The following is a 17,908-nucleotide window of genomic DNA, read 5'->3' on the forward strand; positions in this document are numbered from 1 at the left end:
CCTCTCACAGTAATGGCTTTCCTGCAACCACTCGGTGTAGCCTCTTTCCTGGCAGGCTGGATACCAGAAACTGTTTCCATTGGCACTCATTGCAAGTACAGAACTCTCTGGTGCTTTGCACATACATGAAATTCACATAACAAATAATGGCCTTTCACTCCTAAACACAATGCCAGTGAGTCCCGTAGTTATAATTAGCAGTCCTGTGTCCACTCATTAGAAGCAAGAAGCAGCAGTGTCCAGAAAGAAAGGTGCCTGGAATCTATGCTTCACCAGGGAGCAGGTAACTAACATTAGCATCAGGGGCACCAAAGCAAAACAATATTCTGATAAAAATAGGTTACTTAAAGCAGTGGTGTCCAGATCTAAAAATGTCTGAACCAGATTTGTGCTTTAATATACAGCTGCTAGATTGGAAGTATGGTGATGCTACCTGCACCTTCAGAGAAGGTGGGGTAACCTTAATGAATGATAGTGGGCTTGGCTGCAAACATAAATTTATATTGCAAAATGGTTTGTATCTATCTAGCATATAATTAAAAATGTAAGTCTGCAAACGGTCAGCAGTTTGGCCATCACCCTATAGTGACTGATAGGCTTTCAGTCTGTGTGGAATCACAGATGTGGCAGAAGTCACAGTGGGCGTTCTAACCATATTGTTCTGTTTTGATCTTCCGCTTTGTGTGAGGCACACTCCAGAACAGTGTTCCCCAACCCTGTCCTCAAGGCCCACCAACAGTGCATGTTTTGTGGAAATTCACAGAGGTAGTTAATCATCTCTGCTGAGACACTAATTACCTCACCTGTGCATGTGTGTTGTTTCCTGCAAAACATGTACTGTTGGTGGGCCTTGAGGGCAGAGTTGGGGAACACTGCTCCAGAAAACCCAGTTTTGTATAGCAATATGTCTCCACGCTGAAATCTCCACAGGCAGTTTTACTCAATAAAATGTAAAATCGAAAGTATTTTTACTTGCATAAAAACATACAGGGTAGTTTTTAGTTTCTATAGGTAAAAAGACAATTTGTCTACAAGGTACAAGTGGAGTTACTTACCAACAGACTAAAATCTATAACTAAATACGAAGCTCACCATAACCCAAATACTGTGATACATTTTAGTTCCCAGTCCTGTTCTAAAATTACCTGGTGCTTTAGGGCTGGTTCACGCGGCCAGTGTCTCGTTTAGCTAATGCTAAACATTTTTTTGCTATAGAGCAGAAAAGCGTTTGCCATCGGTTCTTGGGATAGAGAGGCTGCCATTTTTATTTCCTTTTGATCAATACCTGTTGCTTGGCAGTCCTCCTGATACTGTGTATCTAATACTTTTAGCCATAGACCCTGAACAAGCATATGCAGATCAGGTACGCTGACTCACCTGACTAAGGTTTTACTGGATGAGCCATATGCTTGTTTCAGGGTTTTGACTCTTGACACTACATGTCAGAAGTTCAAAAGGACTGCCAGGCAACTGACATTGCTTACAAGGAAATAAATATGGCAGCCTCCAATTCACTCTCACCTCGAGTTCCCTTTAAGACTACCTGGTCTAAGGAACATTCTGTTCATCCAGTACAGATGGGGCCTACTCTAGGTTCTCTGATATAGTTGGATTTAAGGTTCCTGTGCATGAATTGTGTGTGCAGGACACCGGTGTGTAAGAGGCTGTCTATGTTGTCTTATTTAACCAGATAGAGGACGCGGAGCAGATAGCCCAGATGCCACTACTCTAGTGCAGTCCCCCGAGGACCCGAATTAATCTTGATTCCTTTATCAACACTTTAATTATCCATATGCTGCACAGAAGACTGAAATGACTAACAGCTTTATTGTAATGAAACAACTGTGCAGTTTTATTTCAAAGAACATGATCAAATATTTGAACAAATGGACAAAAGCAAAAACCTATAGGACCTATAATTCTATTTCTTCAGCAAGCTATCAAAAAAAAAAAAAAAAAAAAAAAAAAAGGTGGGGGGGGGGAATTGACATGTTGTCACTATTATTGATAGATCTGTTTGTATTTTTTTTATTGGTCACCAGCTGTAAATAGGAAAGGAAGTGAGGCTACCTCTCCCCAAATGGGGGCCAAAAAACATATATCAAGAAAAATAAGGGGGGGGGGGATAGAAGAACCAAGAGCCATTTCTAGTGTAATAATTTTTACACCAAATATTTAGAGGATAATGAGGGTAATGGTTACTGACAGGCATGGGTTACCGGAGAGACAACTACACACCTATCAGCTAGAGTATGGGTCTGCCTCCACAGGTAGTGGCATTTCAGAAGTAATGGAAGGGGGGACGGGACACCCAACCTTCCACCAAAGGTGAACTATACACTATAATTAGGAGACAATATGAAATAAGAATAAAACCGGGCCTATTCATAGTTGCATGATCTCTGATTGGCCAAGCTTGGAATCCGAGTAGCGGTTACATGGTCAGACCTTTTCAGATGAGTTGGTTCAGTGTAATCTGCATGCAGTGCTTCTTTTACAGCGTTTCTTTACTCGTTGTCTATAGAGTTCATGTAAAGGTGTGGCCATACACCATTTTCTGTCTGAGGTAAAAACAGAATGTCTCAGTTGCTAATTGATTATTAAATTCACCCTGTAGTACTTAATTGTAAACTAAATACAATACAGTTACATTTGTAAAGTGCTTTTTGCCATAGGACTCAAAGCGCATATAGATGGTAAGGTTGCACAGAATGCAGCCTTATCACCTTAGCAGTACTTTGAGTCACATATAGGGCTCTACTGAGCTCTGCATGTCCCCAAAGTCACATGCCTTGTCTTGTCTTGTCTTTTCACCCATCCCATGTGACTGCCACCCTGCCTTTGCTGGGGGAAATAGAAGTTTGTGGGAGAGAATAGCAAAAGCTGTACTGTACTACATTTTGCAAAATTTACAACGTATCATCACTTATTTGTTAAGTAATAGTTTGTGAACGTCCAAAACAGCCTTTCCAAAGGTAATTATTTTTATTTTAATAGAAAAATATTAAAGACAGAGTGATCAGGATTATCATCTTATCATTTTGGTAATGCCTGCAGCTTCACTCATATTAAGACTATCCCTATTGTAGCGACTTGAGGCTTGCCGAAGGCACATCCTAATTTTTTTTTTTTTTTTGAAGTAAGGGAGTAATAGTTCTACTTCTGTTTCTGTTCAGTACCTTGACAGAGTGCCGTACACTGGAAGGGAATGAAATGATGGAAAGTTTCATCTGGTGACTGTTGTGCATGTGCCTCTGCCAATACACTGGACATTTGCCATTCTCTTGAATATTTGTGGCTGGTATTCATTGATTATAGAGATAGTATAGCAATCTAATTTGTTTCCTAAATTAAAATAATTCAGAAACCTGCTGCCAATGGTCAGTTTGTAACCTTGAATCCAAGAGGTGTTTGTGGTTAACGTAATACACTGTACATCCTAGCTGAATTACCAAAGTGGCAAATGTTACTTCATGCTTCTGTTCACTTTAAATACCCAGTTCAGATTATGATACTTGTTTTATCAAGGGTACAGAAGTGAGAGGAGTATGGAGGCTGCCATCATTATTCTGTTTAAAGAACTGCCATTTACCTAGTTTTCATTGGGATTATTTAATTACCGTAGTTAGTCTTATATCTGCAGCCAGTAATTTTAGGAAAATTGTTTAGGTCAGAAATGTTGAATGTATTAAGGGCATCAGGCAAAGTAAATGACAGCCGATTTACTTACCTGGAGCTTCATCCAGCCCCTTGCAGCTGACTGTCCCACGCTGACAGCTCCATTCGCAGCCACCAGCCCGGGGCTTCCGCACTGTGCAGAGGACGACCTCGAGGTCGTCCTTACTGCGCTTGCGTCGAGTGCCGCTTTCAATCAAGCCCACATTGTCAGTGGCGTACTGCGAAAATTGGCACAAAACAGGTAACTATCAATATTTAAAAGTGAGGCACCTTCCTATCACTTTAGGTTTCATTTAAAGTCCCCCGAACCTGATTTGTTGTTTAACATTAAGCTGGGAAAGAGTGATAGTTACAGTGATGGGAAAAACTATTTGCCCCTTCCTGATTTCTTATGCTTTTGCATGTTTGTCACACTTAAATGTTTCTGCTCATCAAAAACCGTTAACTATTAGTCAAAGATAACATAATTGAACACAAAATGCAGTTTTAAATGATGTTTTTTTTTTATTTAGTGAGGAAAAAAAAACTCAAAACCTACATGGCCCTGTGTGAAAAAGAAATTGCCCCCTGAACCTAATAACTGGTTGGGCCACCCTTAGCAGCAATAACTGCAATCAAGCGTTTGCGATAACTTGCAACGAGTCTTTTACAGCGCTCTAGAGGAATTTTGGCCCACTAATCTTTACAGAATTGTTGTAATTCAGCTTTATTTGAGGCTTTTCTAGCATGAACCGCCTTTTTAAGGTCATGCCACAACATCTCAATAGGATTCAGGTCAGGACTTTGACTAGGCCGCTGCAAAGTGTTCATTTTGTTTTTCTTCAGCCATTCAGAGGTGGATTTGCTGGTGTGTTTTGGGTCATTGTCCTGCTGCAGCACCCAAGATCGCTTCAGCTTGAGTTGACGAACAGATGGCCGGACATTCTCCTTCAGGATTTTTTGTAGACAGTAGAATTCATGGTTCCATCTATCACAGCAAGCCTTCCAGGTCCTGAAGCAGCAAAACAACCCCAGACCATCACACTACCACCACCATATTTTACTGTTGGTATGATGTTCTTTTGCTGAAATGCTGTTACTGCTACGCCAGATGTAATGGGACACGCACCTTCCAAAAAGTTCAACTTTTGTCTTGTCGGTCCGCATGGTATTTTCCCAAAAGTCTTGGCAATCATTGAGATGTTTTTAACAAAATTGAGACGAGCCTTAATGTTCTTTTTGCTTAACCTCCTTAGCAGTATGGACGAGCTCAGCTCGTCCATTACCGCCGGAGGGTGCCGCTCAAGCCCTGCTGGGCCAATTTTCTCCAAATAAAAAGGTGCACACGCAGCCGGCACTTTGCCAGCCGCGTGTGCTACCTGATCGTCGCCGCCGCGAAAGAGGGTCCCCCCAGCCGCCCGAGCCCTGCGCAGCCGGACCAATCAGTTCCGGCCAGCGCTAAGGGCTGGATCGGAGGCGGCTGACGTCGGCTGATGTCCATGTCGTCACTCCGCTCAGGAAAGCGGCCTTCCTTGTTACTTCTGATCGCCGGGGCCGATTAGAAGTACGCGTCAGGAGCGCCCTCTAGTGGGCTTTCATGCAGCCAACTTTCAGTTGGCTGCATGTAATAGATTTTTTTTTAATAAAAAAAACCCCTCCCGCAGCCGACCTGGCGATCTTAATAGAACGCCAGGGAGGTTAAAAGTGGTTTGTGCCTTGGATATCTGCCATGCAGGCCGTTTTTGCCCAGTCTCTTTCTTATGGTGGAGTCCTGAACACTGACCTTAATTGAGGCAAGTGAGGTCTGCAGTTCTTTAGATGTTGTCCTGGGGTCTTTTGTGGCCTCTCGGATGAGTTTTCTCTGCTCTCTTGGGGTAATTTTGGTCGGCCGGCCACTCCTGGGAAGGTTCATCACTGTTCCATGTTTTTGCCATTTGTGGATAATGGCTCTCACTGTGGTTCGCTGGAGTCCCAAAGCTTTAGAAATGGCTTTATAACCTTTACCAGACTGATAGATCTCAATTACTTTTGTTCTCATTTGTTCCTGAATTTCTTTGGATCTTGGCATGATGTCTAGCTTTTGAGGTGCTTTTGGTCTACTTCTCTGTGTCAGATAGCTCCTATTTAAGTGATTTCTTGATTGAAACAGGTGTGGCAGTAATCAGGCCTGGGGGTGACTACAGAAATTGAACTCAGGTGTGATAAACCACAGTTAATTTATTTTTTAACAAGGGGGGGCAATCACTTTTTCATGCAGGGCCATGTAGATTTGGATTTTTTTTTCTCACTAAATAATAAAAAAAACAACATTTAAAACTGCATTTTGTGTTCAATTATGTTATCTTTGACTAATAGTTAACGGTTTTTGATGAGCAGAAACATTTAAGTGTGACAAACATGCAAAAGAATAAGAAATCAGAAAGGGGACAAATAGTTTTTCTCATCACTGTATCAATTTTAATGTACTGCTTCCATAACGGGGCTAATTTACAAAGACCAGTATAAAGTAAACTTGTCAAAAAGGGAGGCAGCCTCCCCTCAGATTTCAGGTACAGATTGAAGTAAAGATTCTAGTTGATTGTTTTGATCAATTGCTCCTAGTTGCTTTAGTTTTTCATCTTGAGACCCTAGTACATTGTTTTGATCAGTTCTGTCTTGTTTCATGCAAATTATTTGACAATAATATTCTTTATTTGGACAGAAATTGCCTTGCAACAAGTGTCTATGTTCTTCCGATCCGATCCCAGATACGAGGTGGTGGAGCCTCTCAAAGACATAGGTGAGATTGTTAGAACCTTCATTTGTTCCCAGTGTCTGGGACTTCCTAAGACACTTGTATTTACCTTGAGCATCCTTTAGCATATGCTTTCCCATAGGTTGGAGGTTACGGAAAAGAAATTTCCTCATGAGATGTAAAAATCAGCCTAAAGAGCATCTCGTCTTAAGCTGGGTAAGTGGATTGTTTCTTGTATTTCAGCTGACGTGAAGGTGATTTCTGGAATTGTCTTCTTAGGGCTCTTTCACATTAGGGCAGATTTTGTGCGTTAACGCAAACGGCTAACGTTGCGTTAACCAAGGTAAGATGAAAGTCCATAGACTTTCATTTTACCTTTCACACCCGACGCTGCGTTTCGATGCGTTGTGTGAAGTCCGCAGACCTGCAAGATAAGTTTAGGGTGAGGCCAAGCACCTCAGTGGGTACGTTGGCTAATGGACTCCCAATAGGTAGGCCCAAGGAAGAACACACGGACACCTTTGAACACGGTCTAAGGGACTCAGATTATGTTCTGACCCCTGTTTATTTTCCCATTCCTTTTAAAGACAGAAAAGCGCTTGGTCAATTCAATTAATGATTATTCACATGAGGTAATTCGTGTCTATTTGTAATTTTCCATAACTGTCAGCTAATAATTTTGCTAAACACTGCAGAAATATACATATCTGTCTGACAGGTCCTAAGTCCTTCACTATCTAGTTTCGGTCAGCTAATCTGTTATGATAAAGGGAGAAAATTAAACTTTGAAATCATTAGACCCCCTTATCTAGTTTCTATTGCTCTGAGCTGCTGCTAGAGAGAGAAGCAATTTCTGTCTATTTTCCTATTATAGCAAAACTTAAGAGAACCTGTCTTGTGATCCAAAGGAGGAATCTACAGCTAGGTATATTTATATTAACATAAACCTCACATTTCCCCCCTTTTGGCCATATGATGGCCACATAAATTAATAAATCAATTATAACAACAATTAACAAACAAGAATTTTACAGAAGTAATTCAAAGCTTTCTAACATAAACTTCTGACTACACTACAGCTAAACGCGGCCACCACACGATAAGCGCAATAGTGACAAAGCGCGTTCAAGGCACGGTCACCGCACGTTAAGCGCAACAGTGACAAGCGTACCAACCCTGATAGCCAATTGGCCTTCAGGCACAGGATCTAATAGTTAGACCGACGATGTCGCGCAATTTTCATACTCCTGGGTAGATATTTCATCATAGGAGCTTCTTCTTTGAACTAGGTAGATGTGAGCTTCAGATGTGCGAGTGCACCTGCTAATGAAACACATAATGAATCTATAGAAAAGATAAAACATCAGGACTGTGAGCAGGAACATCACCAGATAAGCAACTATTTGTTTAAAGAACCCTCCAATTGAACCAAATAAATTTCCTATGTTTGTACCTTTAAAAGGATTCCATCCTTCATTGCCTATTTCCCTAGCGGTGTTTTGCAATTCTTTTACTTTTTGTAAGTGATTAAGGACAATGTCACCACTGTCATCAATCCACGTACAGCAATCATCCTGGACCACCATACACATCCCCCCCTGGGCCGCTAGTATGTAATCTAAGGCCAATTTTTCTTGTAGTGCTAACTTGCGTACTTGGGCTATTTCAACTGTGTTAGCAGTGACCGCTGCAATGGTCTCATTAAACATATTGTCAATTAGTCCAGAGTAGTTATTTAATCTTATCATCATTTGCATCCCCCAACCTGTCCATGTAGGGAAAAAGGCCCATGCATAATCATTCGCGGTAAACAGACTCCTCTTATATAAATTGTGATGGGGCAACAAATATTTCTTTGCAGTTATGGCTTTTTCTTCTACAACAGCTACTCCTGGAGCTAAGGTAGCTACAGTACATTGACCATAGCTTCCTCTTGGCAGCCAGGCATAAGCCCATCGCCCACAAACAAAGTAATAGGGTGGTTGCAATGAGATTATACCCCGTGAAAACATTTCCTTTGACACATTTGCATGTGCTCCTGCTCCTATCATAGCAAGCTCTATTCCTAACAAGTTTGCACACTCTGGGATCTGGATAGCATCTAATGCAGTGAAATTACATAAAGTTTTATTTATACCTTGATCTGAGGGAAAATTCATATAACCAGTATTACCCCCTAGGAACATAAGTAAGGCTATTCCTAGGGACCATGCATCAGTACCTATATCACTTATGCTTACATTTTTCCAGAGCATAGTGAAGTTATATGTGGCGTTATTGCAATATGATTTGGGCAGTCTACCTAGGGATACTAGAGGTGTCTCAGGGATTTTTCTATATCCATGCATATTGTGGGCTTTGAATCAGGCATTGGTTTTAATACAGGGGTTCTCCAGACAGCTCTGGCTCTATCTGCAGTATGGTTTTGCCCTAAAATGTCCTCTTTACTTAATGCTTCATTTGTTATGGGGATGGCTATTAGTGGCAATCCTTTTGAATCCTTTGGCCTCATACCACATACCCAACATTTTGTTTTATTCTCCGCTAATGCCACTCTCCTTTGCAACGTCATGTACAGATTGGGTTCTTCCCAGAAGGATTCTTGTGCCTGTAAGGTATTGACAACATATACAAACAGTACAATACTTAATGCTGTCAGTTTAACCATCCTTGCTTTTAGTCACTTTCTTACAATGACTGACGTGAATCCAGGTAGTGAATCCCTCAAGTTTTACTGCAGTAGCTGTCACAAGGAGAACTTGATAAGGCCCTTGGAATCTGGCTTCCAACGATTTCCTGTTAAACCGCTTCAATACAACATAATCTCCTGGCAAAAGTTTGTGCGAATCTTGTATACAGTTTGGTTCTGGAATGCAATGATAAATGCTTTTATGAGTTTCAGTTAGATGGTTCTGTAAGGCAATGACATATTCTGCTAAATTGGAATGAAATGACTGTAGCTGCTGAGGTAGATATATTTTGGTGCGTGGTACCTGCCCAAACAGAATTTCATAAGGGCTTAACCCAAGTCTGTGGCTCATTGGAGTGGTTCTAATGCTGTATAAGACAATAGGCAAGCATTCTGTCCATGGTTTTCCTGTATCCTCACATATTTTACCTAACTTTGTTTTAATGGTACTGTTTAATCTTTCTACTTTCCCACTACTTTGTGGATGGTAGGGAGTATGGAAAGCCTGTTTGATACCCATGGCCTGCATTATTTCTTGTACCACCTGTCCTGTGAAATGAGAGCCTTGATCACTGTCAATCACCTCTGGTAGTGAGTATCTACATATTACCTCAGACAGCAGTTTCTTGGCAACTGTTTTAGCATTTGCTTTGGCCACAGGCCAACATTCAGGCCAACCTGAAAAGATATCAACACAGACCAGTGCATATTCATACACTCCCACCTTTGGGAGCTGTATGAAATCAATTTGCAACCTTTGAAACGGGTACTCTGGCCTAGGCATGTGCCTTTGCCTTACCTTCACGACTTGTCCAATATTATGTCGCATGCAGATCTCACAATTTGCTGTGACTTGGGCAGCAATGGAGCTGAACCCAGGTGCTATCCAGTACTTACCTACCAGAGCAACCATATTGTTCTTACCCATGTGAGTTGGACCATGTGTCAGAGCAGCCATCATTGGGTATAGAGATCTAGGAAGACAGAACAAAGATCCTGCCCTCCACACTCCATCTTCTTCCTGCTGTGCCCCCTTACTACTCCATGCAGCTTTGTGACTGGTAGCTTCTTGTCTTTGTAGAGTTTTCAGCATCTCCACATCCACTGGTACAGGTGGAATCTCTGAGATGTTGAACAGTGCAACTTCCGACAGGGGGGTGAGAGCTGCGGCTTTGGCAGCGGCATCTGCTCTTCGATTTCCTTTAGCTTCCTTCGACTGCTCTTTTGTATGTGCTTGTACTTTTAATATGGCTACCCTGGATGGCAACTGGAGAGCCTCAAACAAGTTACTTACTAGATCAGCATTTTTAATTGGTTTACCTGCAGCCGTCATAAAGTTTCTGGACCTCCAAATCGGACCATAGTCGTGCGATATGGAAAATCCATACCTGCTATCTGTAAAGACATTGGCAGTCTTACCTGTGGCCAGAGTACAGGCCTCAATGAGAGCATGAAGTTCTGCCTCCTGTGCTGATTTCTTTGGAGGTAAAGATTTTTGCACCACTGTTTCCTCCAGTGTTACAACAGCATAACCAGTGTGTGGCTTACCATCCTCAGTGTAGTACCTAGAACCATCAACAAAAAATTCAAAATCTGGATTTTGCAAAGGAGTATCTTGGACATTATCCAAACCTTTAGTTTCCATGTCCATTAACTCCAGACAATCATGTTCCTCAAACAGTTCAGTTTCCTCATTTGGTAAGAGTGTAGCTGGATTTAGAGTGTTACATCTTTTTAATTTTAGGTTTTCTGGTGTAAGCAGTGCAACCTCATATTTTGTTAACCTTGCCATTGACAAATGTTTAGTCTGTACCCTGTTTAGGATTTCAAGTACACTGTGGGGTGTTAACAGATGGAGAGTATGTCCTAGTACTAAGTCAGCCGACTTAGTAAGCATGAGGGCACAAGCTGCTACACTCCTGACACATCCGGGGGACCCCTGAATCACTGGATCAAGTTTGGCTGAAAAATAGGCCACAGGCCTCTGCTTGAAGCCATGCATTTGAGTGAGTACTCCTGTTGCATGTCCTTTGCTCTCATGGCAGAAAAGGAAAAATTCTTTCTTGTAGTCAGGCAGCCCCAACACTGGTGCTGTGACTATGGCTTGTTTTAAGGCCTCAAAAGATGCTTTACCTGATTCAGTGATTACAAATGGTTCCTTGGAGACACTCTCATACAGGGGTGTCATCAGCTGGGATGCATTTGGGATCCAATCCCTGCAGTAACTTACTAGACCCAGAAATGTCCTCAACTTCCTAACAGATGTTGGTAAGGGGTAGTTTTTTACATTGGACACCCTGTCTGTTGTTAGGTGCTTTGCTCCTTGTGAGATGCAATGACCAAGAAATGTTACACGTGGTAGGCAATATTGTAACTTGTCTTTTGACACCTTGTTACCTGTTTGTGCCAGATAGCACAGCAAACTGACAGTTTCTTCCCTGCAAATGGACTCAGAGTCACAACAAGTCAGTAAATCATCAGCATACTGGAGAAGCTGTGTACTGTCATACTTACTCCTCCACCCCTGTAGTACCTGATGCAGAGCTTGATTATACAAAGAGGGGCTACTCACCCCACCTTGAGGCAAAGTTGTCCAACAGTAGGATGCTCCATCAAAAGTGAAACTAAACAGTTTCCAACATTCTGGGTGGAGCCTAACGGAGTAGAAGGCGTTGGCTAAGTCTACGACACTAAAATGGGTGGAGCTTGGAGGTATTTGACTCAAGATTGTGTATGGGTTTGGAACAATTGGTACATCTGCATCTATGATTTTGTTTACAGCCCGTAGATCATGTATGAACCTATATGTAGGTGAACTATTTCCTATCTTTCTTTTGAGAATAGGGTAAATAGGAGTTGTTGAAGGAGATGACATTTGCACTAGAACACCAGCTTTGACATACTCAGCAATTTGTGGTCTGATCCCATCCTTTTGTTCAGGGCTTAGTGGATATTGGTGAACTCGTGGCAGTACTGCACCAGGTTTCAGTTTGATTGTAACAGGTGGAACATCCAGTTTCCCTACATCAAATTTCCCTTTGGCCCACAAGTGGGAGGGGACTGCTTCCAACTCGGGGGCCAATGGCATGTCACCTTGTTGTTCGGTGTCTGGAAACTGAATGAAAGCAGACATAAGGTTTAAAACATGTGTGTCTAGTGGGGACGATATTTGGATACCTTCTGGTGTGTACTCGATACTAGCCTGAATCTTGCTCAAAATGTCTGCGCCCAATAAATTTTCTGGTGACGTGTCAGACACTAGTACAGATGTTACAATTTCAATTTGATCCCCAATGCGTATTGGTAGAACTTTGGTTTCTTTTAATTTTATCTGCTTCCCTCCCACCCCTATACCAATGCTTTCTTTAGAGGTGAGTAAATGAGGGGGTACTTCAGATGCCTTTAAAATAGATTTACTGGCCCCTGTATCCACCAGGCAATCAAAACGAGAAAATGGTGCTTCCTTAAGCCACAATTTTACAATAGCTTCATTTGAACCTTTGGGGTGCTGTAAAGAGTAAGTGGATACAGATTGGCCGATTTCCTATTCTGAATCATCAAGTGTGTACATAGCCTTTGTAGAACTGGGCACTGCAGCCTGCTTAGCATTGGATTCTTCTGCAATCTCCTGAGTGCATCCCCAAGCTAAGTGACCCTTCTTGCCGCAACGGTAGCATTCTCTCTCACTCATGGGGACATAACCTCTGCCCCTACCACCACCTCTACCTCTGCCTCTCCCTGAATACTTACCTCTGAAGGCCCCTCTGCCTTGCCCTTCAGGTAGTTCCTGTATTAACATAACTTTGGTGAGTGGGACCCTTTCTTTTTTCTTAAATTTCTCATCTAACCCTCTTATAATTGGTAGTAGGACTTCTTCTTTCAATTCCTTAGCCTCAGGCCTGCTTGTGAGCAAAGCCTCCCTGTAATCCCTTTTAAGCCCACTCAAATAGGTAGTTTTTAACTGAGCTACATCCCTCTCACTATTCTCATCGTAGTTAGCCTCCTCAAAAGCCTTTTTAACCCTGTACCAAAAAGTTACAGCATTCTCATCACTCAACTGTGTTAGGCCCGTGGCATGGTTCCAAGATTTGCTCAACTTACCTTTGAGCCATTCATCTCGGAGATATTCTATGAAAAGCTCACCTTCCTTCCTTGTGTTCTTGTCATCAGTGGGATTATAAGCAGCTATTATTGGGTCTACTACAGATGAGTGAGCTACCTTTAGCATCTGTTCTAGATCTAACAAAGTAGCATCATAGTTAGCTTGTATGGTTTCTACTGCCTTTACAAACCCTGCTGGGTTAGCAGATGGGCAAGGTACACCTTTGGCTAAGGATAACTGTTCTGTGCGACTCCAGGGTTGGAGCCACTCTATTTTATACCGTACAGTATCCCCACTTCCCTCTGTAACTGTCTGGCTCCTCATTGGATAGAGAGGTTGAATGTCTGACTTAAGGTCAGGATACATTTTGGGAGTGACAGGGGTTGTATATGGAGGTGGTACATCCTGCAGTATTGTTTTTGTTACATATGCACTTTCTGTATTGCTTGCGGGGCCTTGGTTTAAAGAATCCTCAAACTCTGTATCTGTTTCCTCTGTCCCATCACTCTTCTTTCTTTCCCTGTATACTTGGTCTAGCAATCTTCTATGAATATAAAACCATTTCTGGTACTCAGAAGACCCTCTGGTGCTAGCATTATGTGCATTAGCTAATAACCTTCTCCCTTCTACTGGCATTTTTGTGTATTCCTCTAGCCATTCTACAACTCTTTCCCTCAAATGTTTGTGTTTCCTTAACAAAAAGTCTATTTGCTGTTTTACTGATTCTACTAAAGGCAGTTGCAATCCACTTCCCCTACTTCCAGTAGATGTCACTGTGGCACTTCCACTACCTCTTTCTTCAAGCAAGTCTAACAAAGCCATCATAGTACCTGTGTTATCACCAGTGTTATCAGGTACATCGTCGATAATGCTTTCGTCTGGCCACCCAGCCGGCAATCTTTTCCTCGTGGCATATCTATACTGTCCAGCATAGAAACATTCTACAACCTGTTCTGTCTTTTTCTGAGATTCTGTCATCCACAATTTAATCTGAGTACTTAACTGTTTCTTTTCTAGCCATTTCTGATGTCTGGCTATAAAATCTTTCCAAAACTCTTAATCTAATCTTCCACCATCTGGCATTTTTTCTTTCTTGCAAATACTTTTAAACGGGGCTGTAGCCCACGTACCATGGGTGTCTGTCATCCACTCAACTGCTGTCTTACCAGGAGGTTTGGGATCAAGACCTGCTTGATCCGAGCCAAGAGGGGTAGATGCATTATTTCCCATCCTTAGCTTACACACTTACTATTTTAAAAGTGCACTTTGTATCACGGGTTGGCCAACCACTTACTACAAATACGTGAGATAAACCTCTAGACACCTTTATCAGACACCCTTATTCTACTTAGCAAACGTAATTTCTCAAATGCCTATAAACACAACGTTCCTAGCCCTCTACCTGCAAAATATATTTAGACCAAGAGATATGATGCGGTAATATGTTCCCAAGATATCTGCTAGTTCAGTCTGCAAGTAGTTAACTTCTGTGTTAGCAACGAAGCTTTTACACAGCGAGAGAAACTTACAAACCAGGGGCCCTTTGACCTGTAAGTTTACCTCTAATCTCAGGCCGGTTAATGAGAGATATATTCTCTCTAGCAGCAGAGGCCTGTTAATTATTAACCAGTATAGACTGAACTGAAACAGAAAGTTTTGGCAGACTTGACAAGTGAGACACTGCTACGCAGCGTTTATACACAGTCTTATATCACTGACATTTGTCTTGGTCTAAAATTTTGCATCAAAAAGTCACCTTCCTACTTCCTTTAAATGTAGAAAAAGCCACAGGACAAACCAATGTAAAAAAACTGGACAGAAAATACAATTGATTACATTTGCATCAGCAACCTATGTACTACTGGATTAGTACTTTACAACCTATTCCTAAAGGCTACTATCAGCAGATATACTACAATTGTAAATAATAGTAAAACAGCACTATTTGGATGTGAGCATGTATAAGCAGAATAGCAAGCAATAAACCCCAGATATAACGCTAAGTTACACAGAAACAAACATCACAAACATGACAGATACATCCAATTAGCCAAGGTTCAGTTTTTACGTGGCATATAATATACTCACCCGGACCTCAGGAGGCTGTGAGAAAGAGGAGACAGATATATAGGAGCTAAGTCAAGTGATTCTTACCAAGTTGACGGATCCCCCACACCAGCAGCTGATGTCCTTTATCCCACACCTCAGAGGTCCAAGTGGATATTGTCGCACGGTCCCTGTTCGGGCGCCAAATTGTGAAGTCCGCAGACCTGCAAGATAAGTTTAGGGTGAGGCCAAGCACCTCAGTGGGTACGTTGGCTAATGGACTCCCAATAGGTAGGCCCAAGGAAGAACACACGGACACCTTTGAACACGGTCTAAGGGACTCAGATTATGTTCTGACCCCTGTTTATTTTCCCATTCCTTTTAAAGACAGAAAAGCGCTTGGTCAATTCAATTAATGATTATTCACATGAGGTAATTCGTGTCTATTTGTAATTTTCCATAACTGTCAGCTAATAATTTTGCTAAACACTGCAGAAATATACATATCTGTCTGACAGGTCCTAAGTCCTTCACTATCTAGTTTCGGTCAGCTAATCTGTTATGATAAAGGGAGAAAATTAAACTTTGAAATCATTAGACCCCCTTATCTAGTTTCTATTGCTCTGAGCTGCTGCTAGAGAGAGAAGCAATTTCTGTCTATTTTCCTATTATAGCAAAACTTAAGAGAACCTGTCTTGTGATCCAAAGGAGGAATCTACAGCTAGGTATATTTATATTAACATAAACCTCACAGTTGCGGTTCCGACGCACCCGGGCGCAGTTCTTCGTCCAACGTACCCGCGAGCCGGCGTCTTCCGCCGGGTTTAATTACCAGCTACCGCCACAGATTGCGTCGCACCGCAGATACCCGACGACACACCGCAGGCAGACGAGTGCAGGAGAACGGCTCCTGCACGCGTTGTCTAATGTGTAAGAGCCCTTAAAGAGACACCTAAACTCACAATATGTTTGTCATTCAGAGATTTTATTCTGATTAATAGTTAGATAGCTGCCCTCTTGCTCAACTGTACCCATTTTAATTTAGGAAAAAGTCTGTCACCATTGCATAGTGGTTAGACACACACACGCACGCGCGCACACACACACACACACACACACACACACACACACACACACAAACCCATCAGTTAGGAAGAAACGCCATTCCTGGCATTGCTGTCTGTTTGCAATGATGCTAGGTACACATGTTGCAATTTCCTGCTAGATCGTCAGGCTGAACTGATAATTTCCGACTTTTCTGATCTTCTCCCAATCGATAAAAGCATTGATCATCAGATGACTTCTGCACAAAATCGATTGTCAGAAATTATTGGTTCGACCCACCGATGTGACCGGAAATTGCATAGAGCGCACCTAGCATAAGACTTATATTTTATTATATTCTAAGACTCCTCTAGAAACAATAGAGAAAAATCTGTCTGCATCTGAAGTATAGACGTTCCTGACTCCATGTTGCAGTCTTCTTCAGGGCTGTGGAGTCAAAGCAATTTTGGGTGCCTGGAGTCGGAGTCGGGGAAAAAATGCACAGACTCCTAATGAATTTAAACTGAATTGAGCTAGAAAATATGATGAAATGTTCTATTTCTCAGATAAGTAGTCATAAATTTATAAATACATTAATAGCTGTGCTTAGTCCACAAAAATGAAATAAACCAATCAAAATTTGTTACTTGTGCTGCTTCAATAAAGCAGTCCCCGTATTGTGACTGTACAGTATATATGATGTGTACACAGGAATCTTTTATATATGTTAAGAAAAACAAAAGTTTGCTTTCCTAAAACAGAAAGAATTTGCGATAATTCAGGTTGGAGTGAGCTCGAGATGTCTCCCAGGCACCACTGCTGAATATATGCAAATTAACCATTGTACCCTTAGAAGCTAAACACACCTCCAGAACCCCTGGAATGCAATGATGTGTCAGCTTGTTAATATGTACAGAGCCATAATAATCCAACATGCATACAGACTGTTTCGGATTGTTTGATCCTCATCAGTGCATGGCATGGATTAATTTGGCTCTATGGAGTAGGGCTTGTGAATCCGAGAGGCACAGACTAGCCAGCAAGCTCATGGTGACCCAGAACTCATTGGGGTGTGTAAGGGACTACAATGGTCCTAAAATTAGGGCTGGATTATTATGGCTCTGCAGAGTACCTGCACATCATTCTTACATGCACCCACGGTTACATTGCCTAGGGCCTGATAGATGTTCTTTGTTCTGGTCTGTACCTTTTACAAGTACTCTTACCAAGGACTAGTTTTAGTCTAAAGGGAATAAATATGGCAGTGTACATATCCTTCTCACTTCAGTTGTCTTTTAAAATTCCTAAGCATTGGCAATTAAGAGACAAGTTTCATGTTACACACTTTCAATCAACTAGTTTGTAATATGCAAATTAGAGGAGTCGGAGTCGGTGGAATCCTAAACTGAGGAGTCGGTGGATTTTTGTACCGACTCCACAGCCCTGGTTGTCTTCACCTTCATTTCTACAGACACTTTCAGGAAAGGAGACAAGTGTATAAACCCACATATCAACGTATTCTATGTTATCTATAAGATCCAATCAGACATGGCTGTTATTGGTGTATCTGTTGTCTCTTTTGCGTTAGTGGAGCACAATGTACCTTCCTACACAATATTCCAGACACTGCATACGC

The 17,908-nt window shown here is 41.8% G+C and overlaps 1 protein-coding gene across 1 annotated transcript in view; it reads left to right on the forward strand.

Moving 5' to 3' along the window:
- Positions 1-17,908, forward strand: part of LOC137543889 (PX domain-containing protein kinase-like protein) — a 78,075-nt gene that overhangs the window by 33,218 nt on the left and 26,949 nt on the right. The window contains exons 4-5 of the mRNA XM_068264960.1: positions 6,359-6,436; positions 6,534-6,607. Coding sequence (XP_068121061.1) covers positions 6,359-6,436; positions 6,534-6,607 — 152 coding nt within the window. The remainder of the gene's footprint in view (positions 1-6,358; positions 6,437-6,533; positions 6,608-17,908) is intronic.

This window comes from Hyperolius riggenbachi, unplaced genomic scaffold (assembly GCF_040937935.1).
Source record: "Hyperolius riggenbachi isolate aHypRig1 unplaced genomic scaffold, aHypRig1.pri scaffold_306, whole genome shotgun sequence".
Lineage (NCBI taxonomy): Eukaryota > Metazoa > Chordata > Amphibia > Anura > Hyperoliidae > Hyperolius > Hyperolius riggenbachi.